This window comes from Capricornis sumatraensis, chromosome 12, assembly GCF_032405125.1.
Source record: "Capricornis sumatraensis isolate serow.1 chromosome 12, serow.2, whole genome shotgun sequence".
Lineage (NCBI taxonomy): Eukaryota > Metazoa > Chordata > Mammalia > Artiodactyla > Bovidae > Capricornis > Capricornis sumatraensis.
In genome coordinates, this window is record NC_091080.1 from 42,402,241 (window position 1) to 42,429,901 (window position 27,661).

Here is a 27,661-nt window from a genome sequence, read left to right on the forward strand (position 1 = left end):
GGTTTAGTGTCGGGGCACGGCGTCTCTGGTTTAGTGCCAGGCATGGCATCTCTGGTTTAGTGCCGGGCACGGCGCCTCTGGTTTATTGTCGGGGCACAGCGTCTCTGGGTTAGTGTCGGGGTATGGCGTCTCTGGGTTAGTGTCGGGGCACGGCGTCTCTGGTTTAGGTACGGTGTCTCTGTGTTAGTGCTGGGGCACGGTGTACCTGGTTTAGTGCCGGTCACGGTGCCTCTGGTTTAGTGCCGGGCATGGCGTCTCTGGTTTAGTGCCGAGCACAGCGCCTCTGGGTTAGTGTCGGGGCATGGCGTCTTCCGAGGGAGCAGTCTTGGGCTCGCAGCCGTGCCTTCCTTCCCCGTCTTCTGGTTTGGGAGACAGGAGCTGGCTGCTCGCGTCTCACTCTGGATCCACCCTTTCCCTGCCCGCGCTCGCTTCCTCCTGGCTGTGTCCACGTCCTATCTTGCCTCTTCCTCTGCCTCTTGCACTGTCGTCGGTTTGTAGGGTCACTTGCTTCTTTGATCTTCAGGAAGCCTTTCCTGCCTGTTTTGGCAGTTCTCCTTCGGCTGCCGACGTGATCTGACCCTCTTCAGTATTAAACTGGGAATGATAAATGCTGGATTTCAAGATAGGACTTGAAACACAACAGTGGGGGAAATGTGTTCTCTCATATTTGTATTAAATACGGGCTATCTAGTATAAAGAACCATAAGCTGTCTAATGGAAAAAGGAAGTCCCGGCCCTCTATATCTGTGGGTTCTTCCTCCCAGGATCGAAAACATTTATGAACAAAGTCCCAGAAAGTTCATAAAAGCAAAACTTGAATCTGCCGTGTGTTTGCAGCTATTTACATGGCATTTACACCGCACTAGGTGTGACACGTCGTTGAGGGCCCATGGCTCATGGGTCATATGCAAGAACCGCATCATTTCGCATGAGGGGTTTGAGCATCCTTGGGTTTTGGGATCTGTGGAAGTCCTGGAACCAGTTCCCCACATATACGGACAGATGACTGTGTTCTTGATAAGCCCATTTTCTATATGGAGGTGTTGATCTTTTACACTTTCATCCCTTTTTATTTCTTGCTGAAATGTATACAGTTTGCTATTTTCTTTAACAGTGTATACTGAACATAATTAGCTTTTCCAAATACATCTTCACAGATAACCATTTTTTAATCATAGTTGAGCTTTAGATGGTAGAAGAGATTTCCTTAATTTACTTCCTTGAAAACATTCCTGGGTGTCACTTTGCTTTGGTGTAATTGTTTCTTTCTCTCAATGGCAGAATGCAGGGTGGTCAGATGTGTTTTCCATGGTTGACTCTGTAAACATTGTCTTTCAGAAGAGCCATCTCCTGACTGGTTTTCTTTTTTCCTATTTGCAGCTGTGTCCTCAAAACGTAGTATCTTTATCAGTAGACAGAAGGTATCCTTGTAGTTTCTAGTTTCTCTTCTTTCACATGGGTTGGTGGTTAATTTTCGGTGAGACTCAATTTTTTAAAGAATTGGACTAGGTCAGGGTGTTGTTAAATTGCTCAGTTGTGTCTGACTCTTCATGGGTCCATGGATGGCAGCACGCCAGGCTTCCCTGTCCATCACCAACTCTTGGAGCTTGCTCAAACTCACGTCAGTTGTGTCAGTGATGCCATCCAACCATCTCATCCTCTGTCGTCCCCTTCTTCTCCTGCCCTCATTCGTTCCCAGCATCCAGGGTCTTTTCCAGTGAGTTGGTTCTTCATATCAGGTGGCCAAAGTAGTGGAGCTTTTTTTAAAAAAACTGTCTCCATAATTACCATTGAGTTATTCACTTTCAATTATAATTTTCAGATTTGAAAGTTTTATTTGATTCTTTAAGAACAAATCAACTTAGGCTTTAAATTCTCACATTTGTTCTTATAATCAGGCTTTTGCTGTTTCTTCGTATATACCAACCATTTGCTTTATGTCATGTCTGAAATATTTCTGATATTTAGCATCTTGAGTCTAATTCTTCTGTCTGTTTTCACTGGTTTTTATACATGGTGCTTTGTTTTTCTGCTTTTGTGTGTATGTGTGATTTTTGACCATGAACTCAACCTCTTGGGAGTTTTACTTGCGGGAATTCCTTGTGGGTGGATGGAATTTGTCTTCTGGAGTGAGTCTGTAATTCCACTGGTTGCTAGTTGTGGGCACCATCCACTCAGGACCTCGTTGAATTACGTTTCCTGCCCGATTCTGTTTGTGTGTGTGAATTCGGGTCACAATCTTTGATGGGGGCCAGCTTGTGGTTATGACTGTTGGGAAGATACTGGTCGTCTCTCCCTCCCCCAGGCCAAGGAGAAGTCCGGCAGGTTCCTTTGCCATCCCTTTTGTGGTGCAGGGTTATTTCTTGTTCCACCTTCGCTGAAGACACAGCCCTCTTTGTTCCCTTGCTGTGCTGGGGTCTCCTGCCAGCCCCTGTCCTGAGCGGGCCCTGGGCCTCAGCCCTGGCCTCTGTGCCCCGTTCAGTCCGGCCCTCAGCGTAGGGTGCTCGGGTCGCTGGTGTCGGCAGGCGCCTCCTCGTGAAACCTGTCTTTGGCACTTGCTCTTCTCTCAGGTTCTCCCATCACTTGATTTTTGGTTTCTGCAGATTTCTTATTTTCTCACCAGCTCACTAAATTGCTATATATATATTTTTTAAATTAAAAAATTCATCCAGTTTTTGGTGGTTTTCATCAGGAGGGTCATGAATATCTAATCACTTCTTCGTGATGAATTTGTAGCAATAGGCCCTGAGTCTAAAATAATCTTACGAGGTGACAGAAGAGTCAGAAAGAATGTTTTCTTCCTTCAGTGCGTTGTGTTCTCAGACAAAACAGATGACATTCCTGATCCCCACGAAAGCTTTAGAGTAGAGATTCCTGAGAGTGCCAACATTTCTTCCCTTTGTCCCAGTGAAGAATCGTGATTTCACGCAGTGTTGTTAATTGCAGTAGGAACATATTTCTCAAGTGTGGGGATGGGAGACTGTTCAGAGCCATCACTGTTGGATGTTGACAGGTTCTAGGCTCAATTTAAATCTTGGGCTGCTGGATTGACTATTATTTGACATGGTAGGGTTTGGCAACCTTCAGCAGAATCTTAGACTCTTCAGGGGTTGGTGTTTGAGAACTCTTGTAAACGTACTAAAAAAATTGTATAGCAAATTTTCAACTTGGTGGGTTTTTTTTTCTCTTTTTAACCAATTAATGTCTAAATACAGTGTTGAAAACACTTCTAAATTAAAAAACAAAAAACAACCACTTACCAGCCATTGGATTGCTCTGTCTACACTCTGCCTTTGTAGTTAGTGTCTGGCTAGAGGCAGGAATGCGCTCTGGTCGTTTCTGCAAGAGAGTCTTGAATTCCTGCCATGAGGCTGTCCTCCCGCACGTTCACAGAATCAGCGCTGAGGTATCATCGTGCTGCACTAAGGTATCGTTTACTGCGCTGTACCTTAACTTAGCACTCACGTCCAAAAGTTCCGTGCTATCTGTACTTCCCATTGCAGTCTGCTGCCCTTACTCCATCTGTAACCATCTGTGGTACTTGTCATGTGCTGGTTGACTTGGCGTTCCTAGAGTTTTGTGTTAATCTAGTAGTGTCCTCAGAAGTGTGGATAAAAGTGATTAGACATGATAGAATGTTGAGTTAGAAGAGACTTTAGAAATTATCTGACCTTCAGCTGTGAAAACCTAAGTTGGTGTAAGGGCTTTCTTGAACACCCAACAGAAGAGCTCAGAGCTGGGGTTTGGAAAATTGCTGAAGAAATCTACCCTGGATATTCAATGAAAGGACTGGTGCTGAAGCTGAAGCTCCAACACTCTGGCCACCTGATGCAAAGAGCTGACTCATTGTAAAAGACCCTGATGCTGGGAAAGATTGAGGGCAGGAGGAGAAGTGGGGGACAGAGGGTGAGATGGTTGGAAGGCATCACCGACGCACTGGACATGAATTTGAGCAAGCTCTGGGAGATAGGGAAGGACAGGGAAGCCTGGCATGCTGGGTTCTCGATTCACCCTGAGGGCGAGAAATGCTTTCCTTGGGTGTGCCTGCTGGCTTTTACTGTTCCAAGCAGATGTCCTTTGACAATAGCACCTTTTCTAGCTTTAGTGTGTGTGTTTGTGGAAGGAGGTTATACTTGTTTGAATGACACCAGTATCAGTTTGAATTCTTAGTGATAGTTTTCAGCACACGCGAGGAAATTCTGTGACAAGACACTCGAGCTGGCGGTGTCGACGGTGGGCTGGTAGGCTCCCCACAAAGGGCTCTGGTTCAGTGGATCTTGAAGTTGCTGTCAGAACTGAATTTCGTGTTTTTATTAAACGGTTCAAATTTGGAATGCCAAATTTAAATAGTATCTGTGAGCTAGGAGAAGGCAGTGGCACCCCACTTCAGTACTCTTGCCTGGAAAATCCCGTGGATGGAGGAGCCTGGTACGCTGCAGTCCATGGGGTCGCTAAGAGTCAGACACGACTGAGTGACTTCACTTTGACTTTTCACTTTCATGCGTTGGAGAAGGAAATGGCAACCCACTCCAGTGTTCTTGCCTGGAGAATCCCAGGGACGGGGGAGCCTGGTGGGCTGCCGTCTATGGGGTCGCACAGAGTCGGACACGACTGAAGCGACTTAGCAGCAGCAGCAGCAGCAGGGATTGTATCAAGGTCTTATATAAAACTGAATAGTATGTCTTAAATTAAACAAGTAAGCACCATGTATAAATACAGGTGCTGGGTGGCTGGAATGTATTCAGGCAAATGTCTTGTTTTGGTCGAGCTTGACCACCAGCCCACCCGGTCCCTTCTGTCAGGCGTTATTTTCAGGCCTGGCGTGTCAGGAAGCCAAGGAGGCACCGTCCGCCAGAGGGCCGGGCTTCCAGGCTCAGGAGGCAGCAGGGGCGCGCTGGGCACCGGGTGGTGTTGAGCGCGGCTGTCCCTGGGGAGGCGCCGTGTGCGTGTCGTCCTGTCCGCAGCTTCATACACAAGGCAGCGTTCGGCTGTTTTGTGCGTAGTGTCGGTTGTGTTCGTCTGGTCCTGTGTTTTCTGGGGAATTTTGAAGTTAACAGCTACTCTGTCTCCAGAATTGCTCTGACTTCCTTTTCAGACTGTCTGCAGTGCCTTTGCTAGCACACGCCGGTGCTCAGGGCCTTTCACCCCCGCCCCCCACCTCCTTCCCTTTTCCTTCCGGGCCTCAGATTCACAGACGTGAGTTGATCCTATTCCTGAGACCGGGGCACACAGTTACTCTCTGAGCAAGGCCCTTCTTTTGTTGGGTGTTGCCTCATTTTCTGCTCTTGTCTTTCTCCTCCTTCACTTCGCGTCCTGGTCTCTTCCGGCCCCACTCAGGTACGTGTCGTGTACATTCTCCCAGCCCCCTTGCCGTGTGTTGTTTTGTATATATGTGGTGGTGGTTGTGTTAATCTTTTTTTCTTTGTGTACTTAGTATTATGTACTTGAGAAATAGCTGTGTGTTTGAATGAACTCGCCTTCGTTTATTCTGACTGCTACGTGGTATGTCGTCATTTTACAGCCCATCTGTTAATAGATTGCGGTCAGCTGTGCTGTCATCGGTGAGCGTTCAGGAAGCGTTCTGCTTTAAAGGTTTTCTCGTGTTATTGTTTATCTGCTTTTGGCAGTGTTGTGTCGGTCTTTGTTGCTGTGCGGGCTTTTTCCCAGGGGCTGTCCTCTGGTTTCTCGTGCCAAGGGCTTCTCTTGTGGAGCACAAGCTCTAGGCGCACAGGCTTCTGTGAGGCAGCACATGGGCGCAGCTGCTCCGAGGCACGTGGGGTCTTCCTGGACCAGGGATCGAACCCGTGTCTCCTGCGTTGGCAGGTGGATTCCTTACCACTGAGCCACCAGGGAAGCCCTCAGCAAACATCCTTGCCCCCTTTGTTCTGTGTGAGAAATTTTCATGCGTACGCTGCTGAAGAAGTGTTAGGTTGCCGACAGCATGCCTGTTTAACTTCACGATGTCTCTGAGATCACGTGCCTATGAGACCACAGATACAGCAGGGGCTCTCATCCATCACAGAAGAATCATGTAGGAAAAGGAGCAGGATTTAGTAGAATTCCTTGATCCAACTGTTCCTGCAAACTGTTTTTTTTTTTTTTTAAGTCATATTATTAAAAGCCTTTCTTTTTCATTGTCACCCTTTATTTTCTTTCCATAATGTTAGGAAGTTACAGGAAACAAAATCGTTTTAAGGATCTCTCTGTAATGTGTATACAACTGTGATAGTATTGGGAAAATACCCTAAATACTGAGATTTCTCCTTCTCATCCCGTAGGGCGCCAATGCCTCGGCATTAGAGAAAGAGATTGGTCCAGAACAGTTTCCGGTCAACGAGCACTATTTTGGATTAGTCAATGTAAGTATCTGTTAATACGTAAGTAGCCTATAGAATTGTGCTTGGAAGTAGTCTTAAGGATGATGAATGCAGTTCATAATTTATTAAAGGAAAATTGTTCATTCGTATCAGCAGATTTAATGCCAAGAAACTTGACTTGGAATTTCAGAATTCTCTCTAATGGAAGAGAGAGAGGCACTGCCTGAAGTCTTAAGAGTCTTGGAACAGTTTCTGATTTATCAGCCTGATTTTTTTTTCCTCTATTTTGTGTCAGAATTTTCTCATAACCAAAATCTCATATGGCCTAGACCAAACGATCTGGTTCTTTGAAAATTATTTCCGTGTCTAAATATAAGTGGTCTGCATGTACAGATAGAAATAAATATAGTTTTGTAAATGCCTCTGTGTGTCTATAGAGTCTAAAGAACTTTCTTTAGAATTTTGAACTCTTTCCTGAATCAGAGAACACCACAGATCTTTACACATCTGTCATGGTAGTTTATGCTATTGTACTGTACTGTTAGGTGGATCTGTGGCATTTTAAATAAATAAGTAAATAAATATATATATAGGTGATAATACAGATACGAAAGTAAGTTTTATTAAACTTGGTTCTAGCATGTTGTTATGTACACATGGATTTCTTGTGCAATTTGAGGAGGGCAGATAAAGTGGTGTGTGGTGTCACCTTGCCAGGGGACCCTTCTTTGTCTGTGCTGGACACAGAATCAGCAGTGCCCACCTTCCTCTGTATTCCCCTCCCTGGAGGAGACCACTCATCAATCCCCTGGCTCTTTTTTCTGGAATGTGTCCTTATAGAGTAAATAAGGTACTTATACTTGTATTTATATATATATGTGTACATGTACACATATATGTATACTGACTTGCTGTTTTGGCAGAAACAGAAGCAGGAACTTTGCTGTCTTTTCCCACCATCCCTGCCCAAGTTCACTTTCCCTGGTTCTCCCAGTATGGAATTAATCTTGGCCTTAATTGTCACTTATTCTTAACCAAAGTCTTCAAGAGAAACAAAGAAAGCCAAGAAGACCTTGTGTCAGTTTCCACGGAGCTGTGCCCAGCAGGCCCCCTCTGCTCTCCTGGTGCCTGGCAGCGTCTCTTCCGTCGCCCTGCATGGCCCCTGTGCTTGACTCCTCCCCTCCATCCCGACCCCTTCCCTCCACCCCGACCCCTTCCCAGCGGTTTCCTCCCTTGCTTTGCAGAACACAGCCTGGAGTCGCTTGTTACGGAGATGTGCACAGGTATAAACTCTGAGGTCGTGTGTACCGAAGATGGGTTTGGTTATCTGTCTCTGAGTGTCAGTTGGACGTCCATCCTAGGGTATACCCGTCCTTCAGAGTCTTTGGGGCTTGCTCTGGTGCTTTCTGGCTTCTCTTGATGCTGAGAGGGCACTTGCCATTCTGGCTCTTTCTCTCTTACGAACGTGCCTTCTTTTCCCCTTTAGAAGGTGTTTGGGAGTCCTGAAGGGTGTTCTCTGTCCCCAGTGTTCTGAAATCTCATCCTGTCTCTTGATGGGAACCCTGTTGTTGTGTTGTTTACTGACCCATTCAGACTAATGATGTGTGTCCCTCAGGTCTAAGCCGTTTTGGATACTGTTATTGGGATAGTTTTCTTCTTGTTACTGTAATGTCTCTGTTTTGTCTTTTTTTTTTTTTTTTAATGGTTATTGCATATTGAAACAGACTGATTCCTTTTTTTTCTCCCATTTTTGATCATCTCCTTTAGTCTACATTTTAGACTGTATCTTCAACTTTTTTATCCACTCTGCATTTTTCATTTTTTAGAGTGTTACCTTGTTGTTTTTTTTTTAAATCTTGTTTCATGGAGGCAGCATCTTCTGCTCCTTTTCTTACGATATTATTCAAAGATTTTGTTGTTGCTGAGGTTTTCTTTCACTCACTGGATTGTTTCTGAAACCTTTGAGTTTATTTCTGCCGCCCTCCCCCCCCCCCACCCCCCCCCCCCCCCGCCTCTTTCTTAGTATCTTTACTGTTGGAAGTTTTCCTCAAATTTTGCTCATCTAAAAGAGTGAAATTTTCTGTAAGTTTGCTGCTGTCTCTAGTCTGTTGTCATCTTCTTTAGCCTTTTGAGTTTTTGCCTAATCTATTCTTTTACTGTTATTTTATTTGGGGTTTCATAGGGAGGAGAGTTAAATGAATATTTAATTTCCCTTGTTTATTGAGAAGTCTGGCCTCGACTTCTGTCTAGTACCTGAAATGCTCGCACTTACATCTGGAGTTGCCTAGTGATCAGAAGCCTCATTTCAGTTCTGGGGGAGCAGAGCCCATTTTCTTCAGTCTCACTGCTCCTTTTTCTGTGGCAGCCACCCTTACCTGGTTCAGACCCCAAAGCTCATCTGTGTCCTGAATTGTTGTAAAGCTGTGCCCATTGTTGGTGTCCCAGGTGTCCTCTTTTCTTTAGAACAGTAGTGTTTTCTACATTGAAGGCTGTCTTACCTTTAGCTTGTCCTGCGTAAGCATTCCAGCCTTCTCCTTTTTGTGCCTAAGTAACTTTTGTGCAAATAACCTCCAAACAAGTAAAACAACGTACTTGATACAGTATGAGCCCTAAAGCTCTGTGGGGCTTCTCTGGTGGCTGTGTTGGTGAAGAATCCGCCTGCAATGCAGAAAACCTGGGTTCGATCCCTGAGTTAAGAAGATCCCCTGGAGGAGGGCATGGCAACCCACTCCAGTATTCTTGGCTGGACAATCCCCAAAGACAGAGGAAGTCCACGGGGTCTGACAACTGCAGTCCATGGGGTCTCAAAGAGTTGGACACGACTAAGCACAATGCTCTGTGGTTTGTTTTTTTTCTTTCCGCTGATGTTTTTAACGCAATATGATACCAGTATCCAAAAACCATTGTTGATTGTGTTACCAAAAGTTTCTAAGAAGGTATCATTTTTATTACTTCGTATACACCAGTATAAATTCAGAAGGTGGAGTTTGTGTTTCTCCCTGAAGCTGAATAAACGAGATTCAGTAAAGCCAAAGAAAGCTGGAATTTCCGATCTCTGTGCCTCATTACGATGATGAAGAGTTGAGATCCTGAGGTAGCCAGGGCTCCCGCTGTGAAGGGTTGATGAGCACCTCGAACTCTGCGCAGAGATCAGTGCTGGTGAGAGTATGCTCCGCTGACCTGGGACAGTGATACACGCTCCTGTGATCTGTGCTCTTGGGCCACTTTACGGCTGTGCTGTGGGCCTTGAACCGTTTTCCACCAGCTCTGTTTTCAACTCTTACATTGTCATCACCCTTTTCTCTAGTTTCATTCTCCTTTTTTATTTGGAGTTATCACACTATTTATAGAGTCCCTTAAAAACTAAGGTTGGAGCTCTGAGGAGTTGGGGAGATGGCTTAGTTAATTCAGAGGTGAACATTTGAACATTTTCCTCCTGTCCTATGCCTGTCTGCCAAGTCGTTAGTGTTTATAAACAACACAGAATGCAGCTGCTTTAAGGAACTTGGTGGTTAATCTTTCCTAATAATTGGATTCTGTTAAAATGAGGCACGTGTCTGTTTTCTTCTAATCAGTCTGTTCTAGTGTGCATTTCCAGGTTCATTATAGTCACTGTTACAAAAAGCGAATACTGAAAAGAGTTCCTGTTAGGTCTGCCTGATTGAATCCCATTTTGCGACTAGTAAAGTACCAGAATCACTCAAAGGCATTTGCTTTTGGGAAACTGTCTGTGCGTTTGGGCAATTAGAAAAGTGGACTTTTTGTTTTTAATGGAGAGAAGGAAAAAAAAACCCATAGTTTAATTAACCTACCAGACAATTCAGAGTGGTTACTCTTCACTTTGTTAATAACAATCTAGTTTCCATTACTTTCAGTTATAGATATTTTTATCTTGGAGGAACATTTTTGCAAATGATAGCTTTCATGGCAGTTGACTCTTCATGATAACTCTGACGTCTATCCCTGTGATTTGCATAATACATATGGTGGGGGTTTCCTATTGAGTTAACCCTTGTGGATACGTTAGTATTTCTGATGTTGCAGGATGTCAGGAGAAATATGGGTGTGCCTGGGTGGGTACAGGGGAGTATGGAAACCATCTCGAAAGGCAGAGGAGCCTTTGGGTGCTTTCTCTTGCTGTAAAATCCCTCTTTCACATGTCGGCTGTCTGTGCAGTTAGCTGAATTCTTTGAAAACAAATGGTTTTAATCTGATCAGCCAACTTGCCTTTTCCCCTTTATATCTTATAGCCAGTAAATACTTACTCTAGTGAAGTTGAGTGAAGAGTGATTTAGACTACTGGTGTCTCTTTCCTACTTTTTGTGCAGTCCCTCCATTTTTAGCGGCCTTTTGAGAATCATTTTAACTTTCTAATACATAAGCCCCCAAACACAAGTCGGTTGGGATTAATGAATCTTTTTGTGAGGGTGAACCATCTTATAAAAGGCTTTCTCTAACCTGAACTGATAGTAGTCTTTAGTTGGAACTCTGAATGCAGGGAACAAGGGTCACCATGGAGGAAAGAGAAATAAAAATGAAACTTACCTTTTGCAGGTTACAGGGTTGAGTAGGCTGATGTCGCTTGGTTCTATTTTCTTTTGTGTCGATCTCATTCTCCTTTAGTTTCTTCCCACCTGGTGTCCTTAGGCTGCTCAAAGCCTGTATTATCAGAGATCGCAGACTGTTCCTATCAAACCTGACCAAAGAACTCAGGCCAGATTGGATCAAGTGCCTGATCCTGTGGCAGCTTCTGCAGAAGGGCTTGTGACTGACCCCCTTACAGGATTTGCATAGAGAAGTCAGTTCCTGTGAGGAGGCCTGGGGCTGGGGAGCAGGTGAGGGGGGAGGAGCGGGTGGGGGGTGGGCAGGTGAAGAGGGGGTCAGGATGGGGGGCAGGTGAGGGGCAGGAACAGTGTCCCTGAGAATCTGGATTAGGTACCCTTGGATGCAGGGAGCAGGTGGTTGGGGATGGGAGGTCTAGAGTTACATGGAACAGAGCCACCTGAACAGAAATTGTGGTGGGGAGAAGAGGGTCTTCCCTTAGAAGGGGATGTTCATGGGACAGGCACCATCACTAACCAGCGTGGGCGACAGCGGAGCAGTTAGCCATTTAACACATTATGTTGACATTATGTTGACTTAATAGTGGTTAAAACCAGTAGTTTCCAAATGGAATATGTAAGATGATTCATTGGGGGGTGGGGGCGAAAGTATGAGCATTGCTAATGTTTACTTTTATCTGAAAATGAAAGATAGATTAAGCTTTGCTGATTCTTAATAAATGGACGATGCTGGTACCCGTACGCTGTCCACACATGTGATGGCTCTGTATCACTTCAGGTTGCACAGTGCTGCAAGCTGATGGTACCACCCCTCTGGTTTATTTGTGCTGCTGCCATCTATCATGATTTAAGTGTAGACCTGGGGATTATAGGATTTAATCTGTTTCAGCTAAGCTAATTTTCCAAAGGGGACAGATGACTCAAAAAGGTTGTTTCAAAAATAACCATATAGTGATGAGGTATGCCAAACCACACTAAGTTCTTCATGCAGGTCATTGAGTTACTTCTTCACAAGATTGTAGAGATTGGTGCTGGCAAAAACGGCATTTACAGATGAGGAAACCGATAGAGAGAGTGGCTTGGTAACTTCCCTAGGAAGGCATTGATAGTAAAAACCCATCCTGTGTTTTAAAGTCATTTGAAGTCATTCTTTAAGTAATTCTGCTACCAACTTGATAGACATTTAGGTTTATTTCTGTTTATTTTCAATTTTAGGAATTTATTTTTTCTTCCTGTTTTAATTTAGTTTTTTGAAAATATGGATACAGGGACTTTCCTGGTGGTCCAGCAGCTAAGATTCTGAGCCCCCAATGCAGGGGGCCCAGGTTCTATCCCTGGTTGGGGAACTAGATCTTACATGCTGCACCTAAAAGTCTGCATACTGTAACTAAAGATCCCGTGTTCCTCAGTTGAGACCCAGGGCAGCCAAATAAATCTTTTCTTAAAAATTTATGGGTGCAAAAGAAACTTCTTATAACCATGTACATGCACAGTGGTCTCACTTTCGTTGCTCTCTCCTCTTTTCCTTTTCCCTATAAATAATCATTTATATTAGCTTTTGATTTAGCCTTCCTAATTTTAAAATATCAGCAGACGTGTGCATGTGTTTATGGACATAGTTGAAGGGTTCCCGTTCTTCAGCACTCCTCTGCAGGTAGCCTCACCCTGGGACAGTGCTCTGAGAACTGTCCTTGGTCCTTGTTTACTCCCTGGATCCTCCCTGAGTGACTTCCAGGTGTTTTATTAGCCTGCTTTTCACGTCATCGTCTATTCATGGGAAGGAAGAAGGAAGGCAGAAAATATTTGTCAAACTCTGTGCTCTTTGCTTTGTAAAGTAAGACTGTTTCCTCCCTTGTCATTAAATAGAAGGAAACTCGTGCCTCCCTGGTGTCTAGTGGTTAAGACTTTGTGCCTCCAATGCAGGGGTGCAGGTTTGATCCCTAGTTGAGGAACTAAGATCCCACGTGCCTTGGGGCAAGGCCGCCCCCTGCCAAAAGAAAAAAGAAGAAGAGGGAAACTGAAGCTGAGTGAGTCGTGGTCGCCTGCTCCAGGCCACATGGTCAGTGAGAGGCGGGGCTGCTGTTCAGGATTGAGTCTGGAGTGAGTCCACGTCCTCCTGATGGACTGAGCACGGTGTGACCTGGCATCAGCATGTCAGTGGATAGGCTGTCACACTGTTGATTCTTTCATCTAATACTTCAGAGTATCCTGTTTTTTTCTTATTTTCTGTTTTTATTTTTTGGATGGCACTGAAGAACTTGATAGTAAACTTCACTATTATGTTTCTATAAAAGAATTTTTGAGAGTTATGTTTTTAAATGTACCGTATAGAAAATGGTTCTTATACAACCAATACTATCAAAACAGTGAGAAGTGGAAAAGGAAAAAATTCTCCAGAACCCTAAACCTTAACTAATTTCACTATTTAAACTGTAGTTCTTTAACTCAGTGGTCATAAAGGCCAAATTTGTCCCATGTATCTTTCTTCCATTTTTAACCTGAAACTGATGTCAAGAGCATCCATTTAATGTTAAAATCTCTAATTTGCAGTCAGGACAATTATTTTTACCCTCAGTTCAGTCACTCAGTCGTGTCCAACTCTTTGCGACCCCATGGACTGCAGCACACCAGGCCTCCCTGTCCATCGCCAACTCCCAGAATTCACTCAAACTCATGTCCATTGAGTCGGTGATGCCATCCAACCATCTCATCCTCTGTCGTCCCCTTCTCCTCCTGCCTTCAATCTTTCCCAGCATCAGGGTCTTTTCAAATGAGTCATTTTCAAATGAGTCTTTGCATCAGGTGGCCAAAGTATTGGAGTTTCAGCTTCAGCATCAGTCCTTCCAGTGACTATTCAGGACTAATTTCCTTTGGGATGGACTGGTTGGATCTCCTTGCAGTCCAAGGGACTCTCAAGAGTCTTCTCCAATACCACAGTTCTACCCTCAGGTACCTTTTAATTTATGAGGATCATAAATATTCCCTATCTTACTCTTTCTCTTCTCTGAACAACTCTAGGCTTGGAAATTCTTTCTCTGGATATTGTTTTACCCCCAAATCTAACCAAAAAAAAAATTTTTTTTTTTTCTTTTTCTCTCCTAGTTTGGGAACACCTGCTACTGCAATTCAGTTCTTCAGGCACTTTACTTCTGTCGTCCGTTTCGGGAAAAAGTTCTCGCCTACAAGAGTCAGCCCCGGAAGAAGGAGAGCCTTCTCACGTGCTTAGCAGACCTCTTCCACAGCATTGCCACCCAGAAGAAGAAGGTTGGAGTCATACCTCCTAAGAAGTTCATAACGAGATTGCGGAAAGAAAATGGTAAATAACTCTTCTGCTTCTCAACCTGCTGCTGGGGTAACAGGACGGTCAGGTGCAGCAAGCGTCAGCTGGGCGTCCTCACGCCTGATGGTGCGGCTGCCTCTGAGAAGCCAAAGGTGGTGCTTCTGCCTGGAAGGCAGCGCCAGCCGCTCAGTGAGGACACAGTCACTCGGGTTCCTGTGAGGTGTGGCTGCCGTCTGAAGTGTGCTGTACAGAGATTAAATTCTGTACACCCGGAAATGAGAAATCATCAATTCTCTTTTTTTGCCTACTTGGCTGTTTGATCAAGGAAAGTTGTTGGGGGACACTTCCTTGGTGGTCCAGCGGCTAAGACTCCAGGCTCCCTCCCAATGTGGGCGGGGGAGGGGGAGTTGGAGGTGGCTGGGTTTGATCCCTGATCAGGGAGACCTGGTGCAGCCAAATATTGAAAAAAGAAAAGTTGTGGAGTCTTCTGCAGTTTTTTTGTTGATTTTTTTTTTCCAGTTACTGTTCATTTGCTTTTTTCGGTAATGCTTTTTATGAATATTAACTCATTTGATCCTTACAATAACCTGATGAGAGGCCATTATATTTCCCCCACTTTAGCCATGAAAAAGAACACAAAAAGACGCCGAAAGACTTGCCTGGAGTCACACCCCAGGCAAAGGAAAGCGCCAATAAATGAAACTTTCTGGCTTAGGATATATCGTTTTAACTCCACCCCCTACCCCACCCCACACTTTTAAAAATAGTTACTGGCTACACCCCCACTTCCTTTTTCTCTCTTCAAATAGTATTCTTTTGATTTCCCTAGCAAGCTCATCATTAGTCACTACTTCCTCAGTTGCCTTAATGTCACTGGCACTCAGGGATGTTAAGGTGACCTGTCAGGCCCGTGTCCTCCCTGACGTCTGAGCCCAGCATCTGTCCAGGGTGGTGAGCCGCCTCGGGAAGTTCGAATGGACTTGAGAAAGTGTGGAATTCTTTTTGCTTGTTTGTTTGGAGGTAGGCATTTCAGTCACTGTAGGAAGAAAACTGGGTGTTATTTTTAGTTTCATTTGTTATCTGTTGAATATAATAATGCCCATAGAAATATGATTTGAGAAGTTTCTAAGGTTGGTTATTAATAGTGAGCCCTGCCCTTAACTCAGTTGACATTGCTCATTGTCACATGAATCCAGAGAAGCATGGATCATACTGAGTTTCCTAAAACATGAAGGTGCTGGAATAATATGATTATAGGTTACTGTTTTTTAATCTGATAACCATGTTAAAAGTTTTGTTCATTTTCTCCATATACAAATAGATTAATTGCTCACAAAAGCACTTTTAAAAATATTTCCCTGATTCAAGCTAAACCTACTTACTGTCTTAAATTCCAGATGTGTCAAGTATCTGCTGTTTGTGAGAAAGCCAAGTACAGCTCTTAGAATGAGACTGATTCAGGTCTTCTCAGAGGTTTTTTTTTTTTGTCTGTGTTGGTGGGACACTTAAAAAATTTTTGTCCTGGTAGAAAGCTCATGTACAGTGGACCTTTGGACAGCATGGGTTTATATTACGTGGGTCCACTTATATGAGGATTTTTTTCAGTAGTCGATACGAGAGCCCTGCGTCATCTCTGGCGGCTCACAGCCACAGGCGCAGGACCAGGTACGGAGGATCCTCACATACAAGGGACCGACTGGTGTTACGTGGGTTTTCCCCTGTGCAGAGGGTCACCTCTCCTAAGGTGGCTTGAAGTCAGAACAGCTGGCTTGTAGCAATGTGCATCATTCACGTTGCTGTTGGGGGCCAAGTTTATTCTTCTTGTGTCCCCTTCACTGTTTCAGTGCCTGTGGTCTGTTCATTCATTCATTCAGTCACTCAGGAAATGCCAAATGACCTCTTTGGTTTACCATGGGGTTGAATGTTTTTTCATGTATTTTATTTAACCTTTAAAATTTTGTTTCTACAAGTTGTTGATTTCAAGTCTTTTGCTGACTTTGTCTTTTGTATAAATTCTTCTTATGTTGAAGATGTTGATGCCTTTCAGGTTTCACCATCTTAAACTTTTTAAATGATTTCTAGTACGTAGAACTTGGTCTTATGTGGTCATATCTGCAGCTCTTCTAAAATGTAATTTTTAAATTCCTTGTGTCTTAGGGAGGCTTTCCCTCGATTTTCTGATCGGTTTCTATTCTATCATTTTGAAAATGTAAACCATAAACTTCCTGAACTTTATAAGCTCTGGAGGTGAAACTTCCTGACTGGGTGGTGGTCTGAGTGCACGTTGTTGGCTGGGTGCAGACGCCTGTGTGGCCAGGTGGCCTGGCTGCCCGAGTCCCGTGGGTGGGGCCGGATGGCCTGCCTTGAGTCCTGGTCCTGCTGATTCCTGGCAGCGTCTTTACCGCTCTCTTCTGTTTCCTCGCTTGTGAAATACTGCTAATGGCGGTGTCACGGGGCTGTTAGGAAGGTGGCGTGAGGCCGTGCCCTGGAAGGGCTTCCTCTCCAGGCTCAGGGTACATGATGCGAGCACAGGCCAAGTGCTTAGTGTTTCCATGACAGCGACTCATTTGAGTAGCTACGGGGACGTTCCACAGAGTTACAGATCTTTGGAGGGCCCTTAGAGATTCTCTGGATTAAATATGTTTTCGATGTTGCCTTTGTTCCCTAAACGTGACTGCACAGCAGAATCACCTGGAGGAGCTTAGAGAAGTGCAGGTTCCAGGCCTCACCTAACTCTGTCAGAGAATGTACACGGGGCTGTGTGGCCCAGTGATTTATCATGTTCAAGGCTTCCTCTGTGATTCGTATACATTTGCCCTGGCACTGCAACAAAGTTGTCCACTTCCTGCTTTAAAACTTGCCCTGTTGTAGTATTTATCAGTTCGGTTCAATCGCTTTGTGACCCCATGGAGTGCAGCACACCAGGCCTCCCTGTCCATCACCAGCTCCTGGAGCTTGCTCAAACTCATGTCCATTGAGTCATTGACGCCATCCAACCATTTTGTCCTCTGTCGTCCCCTTCTCCTCCTCCCTTCAGTCTTTCCCAGCATCAGAGTCTTTTCCAATGAGTCAACTCTTCGCATCAGGTGGCCAAAGTATTGGAGTTTCAGCTTCAGCATCAGTCCTTCCAATGAATATTCAGGACTGATTTCCTTTAGGATGGACTGGTTTGATCTCCTCACAGTCCAGGGGACCCTCAAGAGTCTTCTCCAACACCATAGTTCAAGAGCATCGATTCCTCAGCATTCAGCTTTCTTTATAGTTCGACTCTCACATCCATACATAACTACTGGAAAAAACATAGCCTTGACTAGATGGACCTTTGTTGGCAAAGTAATGTCTCTGCTTTTGAATATGCTATCTAGGTTGGTCATAACTTTTCTTCCAAGGAGTAAGCATCTTTTAATTTCATGGCTGCAGTCACCATCTGCAGTGATTTTGGAGCCCCTAAAAATAAAGTCTGTCAAATGTTCCCATTGGTTCCCCATCTATTTGCCATGAATTGATGGGACCGGATGCCATGATCTCAGTTTTCTGAATGTTGAGCTTTAAGCCAACTTTTTCACTCTCCTCTTTCACTTTCATCAAGAGCCTCTTTAGATCTTCTTCATTTTCTGCCATAAGGGTGGTGTCATCTGCATATTTGAGGTTATTGATATTTCTCCCGGCAATCTTGATTCCAGCTTGTACTTCTTCCAGCCCAGCATTTCTCATGATGTACTCTGCATATAAGTTAAATAAGCAGGGTGACAGTATACAGCTTTGACATACTCCTTTCCTGATTTGAAACCAGTCTGTTGTTCCATGTCCAGTTCTAACTGTTGCTTCCTCACCTGCATATAGATTGTTTAGGAGGCAGGTCAGGTGGTCTGGTATTCCCATTTCTTTCAGAATTTTCCACAGTTTATTGTGATCCACATAGTCAAATGCTTTGGCATAGTCAATAAAGCAGAAATAGATGTTTTTCTGGAACTGTCTTGCTTTTTCCATGATCCAGCGGATATTGGCAATTTGACCTCTGGTTCCTCTGCCTTTTCTAAATCCAGCTTGAACATCTGGAAGTTCATGGTTCACGTATTACTAAAGTCTGGCTTGGAGAATTTTGAGCATTACTTTACTAGCATGTGAGATGAGTGCAATTGTGCGGTAGTTTGAGCATTCTCTGGCATTGCCTTTCTTTGGGATTGGAATGAAGACTGACCTTTTCCAGTCCTGTGGCCAGTGCTGAGTTTTCCAAATCTGCTGGCATATTGAGTGCAGCACTTTCACAGCATCATCTTTCCGGATTTGAAATAGCTCAACTGGAATTCCATCACCTCCACTAGCTTTGTTCGTAGTGATGCTTCCTAAGACCTACTTGACTTCACACTCCAGGATGTCTGGCTGTAGGTGAGTGATCATACCATTGTGATTATCTGGGTCGTGAAGATCTTTTTTGTATAGTTCTTCTATGTATTCTTGCCAGCTCTTCTTAATATCTTCTGCTGCTGTTAGGTCCCTACCATTTCTGTCCTTTATTGAGCCCATCTTTGCATAAAATGTTCCCTTGGTATCTCTTAATTTTCTTGAAGAGGTCTCTAGTCGTTCCCATTCTATTATTTTCCTCTATTTCTTTGCATTGATCACTGAGGAAGGGTTTCTTATCTCTCCTGGCTATTCTTTGGAACTCTGCAGTCAAATGGGTATATCTTTCCTTTTCTCCTTTGCCTTTCACTGCTCTTCTTTTCATAGCTATTTGTAAGACCTCCTCAGACAACCATTTTGCCTTTTTGTTTTATTTATGGGACAATAGATAAGTGAACTGATAAAAAGCAGTTGTTTCTTACTACCTCAATACATTATGTATGAGGATAGGTTTTCTCTTATTTGATCAATTAGTATTTTTTAGAAGATTTTTCTTCATCCCAACTTTATTTTCCCCAAATTTGAGTCATAATTTGTATATGTGAAAGATATATGTTTCTTGTTCATTACTAACAGTCCCAAACATTTTATGTAATTCTGATAGAATTCTAGATATTCTTTTTTTAATTTAGTTTTTTTTAATGAAGTTACTCATTCTGAAATAATTCTCTATGCATTCTTATTTTTAGAGCTCTTTGACAACTACATGCAGCAAGATGCCCACGAATTCCTAAATTACCTACTAAATACCATTGCTGATATTTTACAAGAAGAGAGAAAGCAGGAAAAACAAAATGGTCGTCTGCCTAATGGTAACATTGACAGTGAAAATAACAGCACACCAGACCCAACATGGGTTCATGAGATCTTCCAGGGAACACTGACTAATGAAACCAGGTGTCTTACGTGTGAAACCGTAAGTGTCTCATAAAATGTCATATAGAACGCATCTAACCCATTGTGTTAAAAGCTCTTTGAGGATGAGTATGAGAGTGAGCTTGAGAGTTGTGGTGCCTGTGACTGACGAGCCTCTCGGCTGTCTGCTTGTTGACCGAACCCTGGGCTGGCAGAGAAACACTCGCTGCGGCGTGAACTGTTCTGAGACTTCATGTTGAACAGGAGGGCTGTGTTGTGACTGCGGTGTCATACAGAGTAGTCTCGCTGCTCTGACGACCCTCTGTAGTCTCGCTGCTCTGATGACCCTCTGTAGCCCGTGTCTTTGTGCCTCCCCTCCCCTGACCCCTAGCGGCCACTGGTCATTTTACTGCCTCCAGAGTTTGCCCCTCTCCAGATGCCACATGGTTGGAGTCATAGAGCATGGGGCCTTTTCAGATTGACTTCTTTCACTCGGCAGTGGGTATTTAAGGTTCCCACCCGCCTTGTCACAGCTTGATAGCTCATTTCTTTTTATTGCTGAATTACATTTTATTATCTGGATGTACCAGAGTTTATCCATTTACCTACTGAAGGACACCTTGGTTGCTTGTTTTGGTAATTATGAATAAAGTTGCTCTGAACATGCACGTGCAGGATTTTGTGTGGATGTTTTCAGTGCCTCAGTTAGTGGCCAGGGGCGCAGTTGCTAGATCGTGTGGTAGGAAAAGTACGTTTAGTTTTGGAAGGAACTACATTCACATTCCCACCAGGAATGAGGGCGAGTTCCTGCTGCTCCACGTCCTGGTCAGCACTTGCTGATGTTGGTGTTTTGGATTTGGGCTGTTTTAATAGGTTTGTGGAATTGTATTTAAATCAAATGCATTTAATTTGCATTTCTCTGATGGCATATAATGTGGAATATCTTTTCATGCACCCGTTTGCCGTCTTTATGTATCTTCCTTGGTGAGGTATCAGTACTAGTCTTTGGCCCATTTTTCACATGAGGTTGTTTGTTTTCTAGCTGTTGAGTTTCAGGAGTACTCTGTACATTTTAGATACCAGGCCTTTGTCAGAGGTGTCATTTGCAAGGATTTCTCCCAGCCTGTGGCTCATCTTCACATGCTCTCAACCATGCCTTTGGCAGATCAGAAGTTTTTAATGTTTTAATTTTAAATTTTAATAAAGTCCAGTTTAAAGGACAGAAATGGTATGGACCTAACAGAAGCAGAAGATATTAAGAAGAGGTGGCAAGAATACACGGAAAAACTGTACAAAAACGATCTTCACGACCCATATAATCATGATGATGTGATCACTAATCTAGAGCCAGACATCTTGGAATGTGAAGTCAGGTGGGCCTTAGAAAGCATCACTACGAACAAAGCTAGTAGAGGTGATGCAATTCCAGTGGAGCTGTTTCAAATCCTGAAAGATGATGCTGTGAAAGTGCTGCACTCAATATGCCAGCAGATTTGGAAAACTCAGCAGTGGCCACAGGACTGGAAAAGGTCAGTCTTCATTCCAATCCCAAAGAAAGGCAATGCCAGAGAATGCTCAAACTACCGCACAATTGCACTCATCTCACATGCTAGTAAAGTAATGCTCAAAATTCTCCAAGCCAGACTTTAGTAATACGTGAACCGTGAACTTCCAGATGTTCAAGCTGGATTTAGAAAAGGCAGAGGAACCAGAGATCAAATTGCCAATATCCACTGGATCATGGAAAAAGCAAGACAGTTCCAGAAAAACATCTATTTCTGCTTTATTGACTATGCCAAAGCATTTGACTATGTGGATCACAATAAACTGTGGAAAATTCTGAAAGAGATGGGAATACCAGACCACCTGACCTGCCTCCTAAACAATCTATATGCAGGTGAGGAAGCAACAGTTAGAACTGGACATGGAACAACAGACTGGTTTCAAATAGGAAAAGGAGTACATCAAGGCTGTATCTTGTCACCCTGCTTATTTAACTTATATGCAGAGTACATCATGAGAAACGCTGGACTGGAAGAAACACAAGCTGGAATCAAGATTGCCGGGAGAAATACCAATAACCTCAGATATGCAGATGACACCACCCTTATGGCAGAAAGTGAAGAGGAGCTAAAAGCCTCTTGATGAAAGTGAAAGAGGAGAGTGAAAAAGTTGGCTTAAAGCTCAACATTCAGAACACGAATATAATGGCATCTGGTCCCATCACTTCATGAGAAATAGATGGGGAAACAGTGGAAACAGTGTCAGACTTTATATTTGGGGGCTCCATCACTGCAGATGGTGATTGCAGCCATGAAATTAAAAGATGCTTACTCCTTGGAAGAAAAGTTATGACCAACCTAGACAGCATATTCAAAAGCAGAGACATTACTTTGCCGACTAAGGTCCGTCTAGTCAAGGCTATGGTTTTTCCTGTGGTCATGTATGGATGTGAGAGTTGGACTGTGAAGAAGGCTGAGTGCCAAAGAATTGATGCTTTTGAACTGTGGTGTTGGAGAAGACTCTTGAGAGTCCCTTGGACTGCAAGGAGATCCAACCAGTCCATTCTGAAGGAGATCAGCCCTGGGATTTCTTTGGAAGGAATGATGCTAAAGCTGAAGCTCCAGTACTTGGGCCACCTGATGCGAAGAGTTGACTCATTGGAAAAGACTCTGATGCTGGGAGGGATTGGGGGCAGAAGCAGAAGGGGACAACCAAGGATGAGATGGCTGGATGGCATCATGGACTCGATGGACGTGAGTCTGAGTGAATTCCGGGAGTTGGTGATGGATAGGGAGGCCTGGCATGCTGTGATTCATGGGGTCGCAAAGAGTTGGACACGACTGAGCGACTGAACTGAACTGAACTTTTTGGTTTTTTTTCCTTCATGGAAATGCTTTTGATATTCTTTAAATGCTTTTTGTGTTGTATCAAAAAAGTCATCACAGACCACCTGTGCATGTAGAGTCACATGGTGGTGGAGGGGTCCCAGGGACCAAGTCTAACGTCCCTTCTGTTGCATCCTGTCAAGGGAGGCAGCCAGCATGAGTGATGTGTCTTACTCTAGCTCACTGAATAAGTAGTAACTTTAGATCACTATAAATGATTTATTCATAAATCAAACATGGTTAAATTTGGAGGATAAATGAAAGAAGGTCATAAGTGAGGGCTCAGTTTGGCCTGTTGGACTAATATTTTTTCTTAAATGGTAGTTTTTTCTTAAATAATTAAATGGTATAGAGATCATGTCCTTTACCAGCCATTCTCATTCAGCCTTGTCCTATGTTCTTTTAAGAATTACTGTGTATGGCATAGTTTGTTTTATGCTTTACACCATGGGCGTGGGAGCCTGGCAGGCTACAGCCCATGGGGTTGAAAGAGTGGGCCACGACTGAGTGACTAAACCACCCCCAATACCAGGATTCGGGGAAGTGATGGGATTTCACATCACACCAGCCTTTGCCAGTAAGGAGAGCAGCTGTAGGTGCAATTTGGTATTTTCTTCTGAATATAATGAAGGGTATTGATTCAGCTTCCTTTTGTAAACTTGTATGACTCAAGTAGTTTCTTTTCAACTTGGGGGAAAAGGTTCTTTATATATTTAATAATACTGATAATTACCCGCATTTAATTCTTTCATTTTGGAGCAGTAATTTACAGATATCTAAAGAAATCAAAGGTAATTAATTTTGTTATTTTTACAGATAAGCAGCAAAGATGAAGATTTTTTAGACCTTTCTGTTGACGTGGAACAAAACACATCAATTACTCACTGCTTAAGGTAAGCGTGGAATTATTTATTTTGACAGTTAATGATTATCTTTGGTTTTTAGAATATCTTTAAATGAATACATCATTTTCTGGTATAGGCAAAACTAATTTATTTTGAATTTTACACAGGGGTTTTAGCAACACAGAAACTCTATGCAGTGAATACAAATATTACTGTGAAGAATGTCGCAGCAAACAGGAAGCACACAAACGGTAATTTAGTGTTTTCTGTAATTCATAGTGATTCTTTGGCCATGGATGTTCTAACCAAAAGTGATCTCTGGCAGTTTGCATTGAGTAATCATCCTTCATCTTATCACCAACCGTTAAGACTCATTAGGTAATTACTAGAGAAACACATTAGGTAGTTACCAGGCAAACAGTGCTCAACTCCGGGCTGCCTTGACTGTCCCCACTTGGTGAGTGTTTAATCGCCATAAACCAATACAGTGAGAGGATTCTGCTTTGAAGCTTTCCTCGTTGTGTAAGCTTTCTCCTGGTGAGGAAAGAAGAGGGGAAAGGTGCTTTCCTCACGACTCCAATCTCCACTGTTCCTCCATAGGATTCACGCCTTCTCTCAGTGTGTCACCATGAGGACTGTACCCTGGTATCAGAAAATGGACTCATCATCACCCTGATTATTTTACTTTTTGTTTTGAGGCAGCCTCAAAGTCTTGTGAACAGTATACCAAGAATGCTTTTTCACCCTTAGCCATTTGAGAGTGGGTCCCTGCTGTGATGTCCCACAGTTCTGAGGCTTCGGTAGTGGTATCCTGCCAGCAAGGACGTTTCCCCTGTACCGTGTCCAGCCACGTCAGGAGAGCAGCGCTGAGGTGTTACTGTTGTTGTAGACCTTACTTTAGCATCACCAGATGTCCCAGTAATGTCCTTTATAGGAAGAAAGGGTCCAGTCCAGAGGCACACGTTGCATTTACCATTCGTGTCTCTGTCATCTTTTTACACTGGGAGCAGTTCCTTATCAGTCTTTGCTTGACTTTCACTCTCTTGACACTTAAAAATTACAGGTTAGGTATTTTACAGAATGTCCTCCTTTGAGTCCATCTCATGTTTTCATGTGATGAGGTTTAGATTTTGTATTCTGGGCAGGAATCACACAGAGGTGAGGCTGTGTTCTTTTTAAATGGTACACGATTTTGATACGTGTCATGTGTCGGGGCCCCCACGACCACTCCTGGATTTAATGGTTGCCTAGAAGGACTCATAGGATTCAGCGTCTATAGTCCTGCTCACAGCTAAGGTTTGTCACAGGGAACAGTGATAGGTCCGATCAGCAAAGGGGAAGCCAAGCCAGCTTCCAAGTGTCCTGTCCCCGTGGAGTCACATGGACACACTTGTTTCTCCAGCATCGAATGTGACAGCATTGTCTCCCAGAGAAGCTCATCACAGACTCAGTGTGGTGCCCGAGATTTACTGGGGGCAGGCCACCTAGGCACTCCCTGCCTGCGTGTGCATATACGCTCAGTCACGCAGTGTCCAACTCTTTACAGTCCCGTGGACCACAGTCTGCCAGGCTCCTCTGTCCATGGCGATTCTCCAGGCAAGAATACTGGAGTGGGTTGCTATTCCTCCTCCAGGGGATCTTCCTGACCCAGGGATCAAACCTGAGTCTCTACGTCTAATGCATCGCAGGGGGATTCTTCACCCGCCAAGCCATCAGGCGTGTACCAAAACTCCAGGCTCCTGGAAGGGAAGCAGGTGTTCAGCATAAACCATATGATCTGCACAACAAGTTCAGGCACATCGAGACCCTCTTACCAGCTAGGGAACAGCAGGAGTACCTCCAGATCAAGTTCCCAGATGCCAGCTGAGGGTCAGCCCCACAGCCAGCCTTCCCCAGGATGGTCTGGGGTCTGCTCTGTATGTCCTGTGACTGCTACCGTTCTCTCTGGTCACTTGACTGAGGTGCTGTCTCCCAGCGTTAAGCTGTGCTTTTCCCCTAGTTGTAACTTATATGCATTTTGTGTGGAGGTATTTTGAGACTATAAATATCCCTGTTTCTCAGTCTCAGTGAGGGCTCAGGGATATTGTATTTGAGGTTATATATTTAATTTCTAGAAATGGAATTATTGAGGAAAAGGACATAAAGACTGTTGGTTCCTGTGGCTGGCTGGTTTTCCAGGAAAGATTGGGTTTTCACATGTATTTTCATTAGTGTTTTGCACTGGCCAGGTTAGTAAATATTTCTGGGATAATCTGCTGCTCCTCCACACTAAAGATCTGTAGAATGCGGGTTTCGAATAAGGCTATAAAAAAATTTTTTTTCACTTTATTAGAGGCAGTGGCTTAGTAAATTTTTTTTTTAACATGGAAAGTGTTTTGCTTCACTGAACACATGCAGAATTCAGTCCTGCACTGTTTGTCAAGTACCTGCTGTGTGCCAGGCATATTACTGAGTGGTGGAGAAATACAATGAAAGAGATGGTTTCTGTCTGCCCAGAGTCCAGACCCTAGACAGAGAGAGAGACCACAACCATCTCTGCATTTTGTAGTGCAGCAAACTGTACCGAGACAGGGAGAGTCTGTAAAGTGCTGGTGGAGGGCCGAGGAGAACAGCTGTTTCTGTCGGAAGGGAAAGCGTTGGCGGTGAATTTTGTTAGGAAGAGGCTGCCATGCGGTGACATGGGGGAGCGGAGATGGCGTGGAGGGGGTCTTCAGGATTGTTGAGGATGAGGAGGCCTGGACTTCACAGGTAGAAACCTCATTCCTGTGTTTCCAGGTTATTTTATTGCCTTTGTGGGATCCGCGCAGTCAGAGCTGTTAGTAAGGAGCTGTATCCTGTCTGTGAAACGCCCTGAGTGGCTGGTCTTCATTGCTCTTCTCTCTCTCTCCTGTTCCCAGTCTGTTCCTGACTTATATAGATGAGTAGAACGAATGGATTTCAGTCTCTGCTCACAGCAGCTCTTAGGAACCGGTTTTTCCTCTACCAGACACAGGCGTCGCCTGCAGTCTGCCTTGTCATGAGGGACCTCTATTTCAGGAGTACAGAGTTCTTAAAGGGCTACACCTCTGTCTGGGAGCCACACGGAGTTCCACGTCACATTATGTGGTTTGGAGATGATGAGGGACAGGGGGCCGTCTTAAGACCGTCAGAATGTTGCCCTGCTGATGGTGGAGTCACAGGAGATCGCTGTTCACCCCAGCCCATCACGGCATTATGAGTCAGTTCTACCCCAGCACACAGTAGAAGCTTAAAAGAGGCACAGGTAGAGAGAGTGCGGAAGTGGGCGGTGCTGGGCTGGTAAAACTGACTGTCAGCGGTTATTGAGTCCTGCAGTTTGATAGTTCTTTCAAGGACATGGTTGAATGTCTGTTACGAGATTCTGTCTTCATGTTTATCCTGACAGGATGAAAGTGAAAAAGCTGCCCATGATTCTAGCTCTGCATCTGAAAAGATTTAAGTATATGGATCAGCTTCATCGATACACAAAACTTTCTTACCGGGTGGTTTTCCCTTTAGAACTTCGTCTGTTTAACACTTCAGGCGACGCGACCAATCCTGACAGAATGTACGACCTCGTGGCCGTCGTGGTGCACTGTGGAAGGTAACGGGCGTGGGCCGTGCAGGCGGGAGGCTTGGGGGCGGGCAGTGCGCACAGGACACCCCAGGGCCGCTCAGAGGTGGGCCTGCCAGAGATCCCGTACCCCCGGTGCTCTAGGACCGAGATGAGTTTATTTCAGAATGAGTATTTCAGATCCATTTTACCATCTCCCCCTTAAAGCTTTTATCTGTTAAAATAGTGTGTTATTGCTTGGATCTGATATCTGTTCTTATTATCTACATAGGAGCTTCTCTCGTAGCTCAATTGGTAAAGAATCTGCCTGCAGTGCAGGAGTCTCGGGTTCAATTCCTGGGTTGGGAAGATCCCATGGGGAAGGGGATGGCAACCCACTCCAGTATTCTTGCCTGGAAAATCCCATGGACAGAGGAGCCTGGTGGGCTACAGTCCATGGGGTTGCAAAGAGTCAGACACAACTTAGTGGCTAAACCACCACCACCAACCACCATCTAAATATTACTCTGAGAAGTTTTAAGTCCTGTTAGTTTTCTTTTTTGTTTTTCTTGGTTGTTGGTTAAAAAAAAGAAAAAAGATGCTGCTTAAAGAGATTTTATAAAATAAATTCTTTATTTTTACAAAATAAAGCTGAGACTAGTTGGATATGTTCATCATATTAATAATAATGAAAAATACTTTTAGAAGGCTTTGGAGATAACCTTCAAAGATAAGTTTTCTGATTTTACAAGGCTGTGTGTATGTTTCCTATTGCTAATTTAGTATACTATCTCATCTATAGACCTTAATTTATAAAATAGCTCAAAAAGTTTCTCAGACCACAAGAGCGTTGCAGAATCAACATTTATGTTTAAAACGTACAGTCTTCATTGACTGTTTACAATTTCCTGTATTAATTTGATTATATATATATATATAAATATATACACACACACACAC

At 44.0% G+C, this 27,661-nt stretch overlaps 1 protein-coding gene across 1 annotated transcript in view; it reads left to right on the forward strand.

The window, feature by feature from the left end:
- Positions 1-27,661, forward strand: part of USP12 (ubiquitin specific peptidase 12) — a 57,509-nt gene that overhangs the window by 23,885 nt on the left and 5,963 nt on the right. The window contains exons 2-7 of the mRNA XM_068984311.1: positions 6,279-6,359; positions 13,982-14,195; positions 19,253-19,479; positions 23,123-23,199; positions 23,319-23,402; positions 26,555-26,752. Of these exons, the coding sequence (XP_068840412.1) occupies positions 6,279-6,359; positions 13,982-14,195; positions 19,253-19,479; positions 23,123-23,199; positions 23,319-23,402; positions 26,555-26,752 (881 nt within the window). The remainder of the gene's footprint in view (positions 1-6,278; positions 6,360-13,981; positions 14,196-19,252; positions 19,480-23,122; positions 23,200-23,318; positions 23,403-26,554; positions 26,753-27,661) is intronic.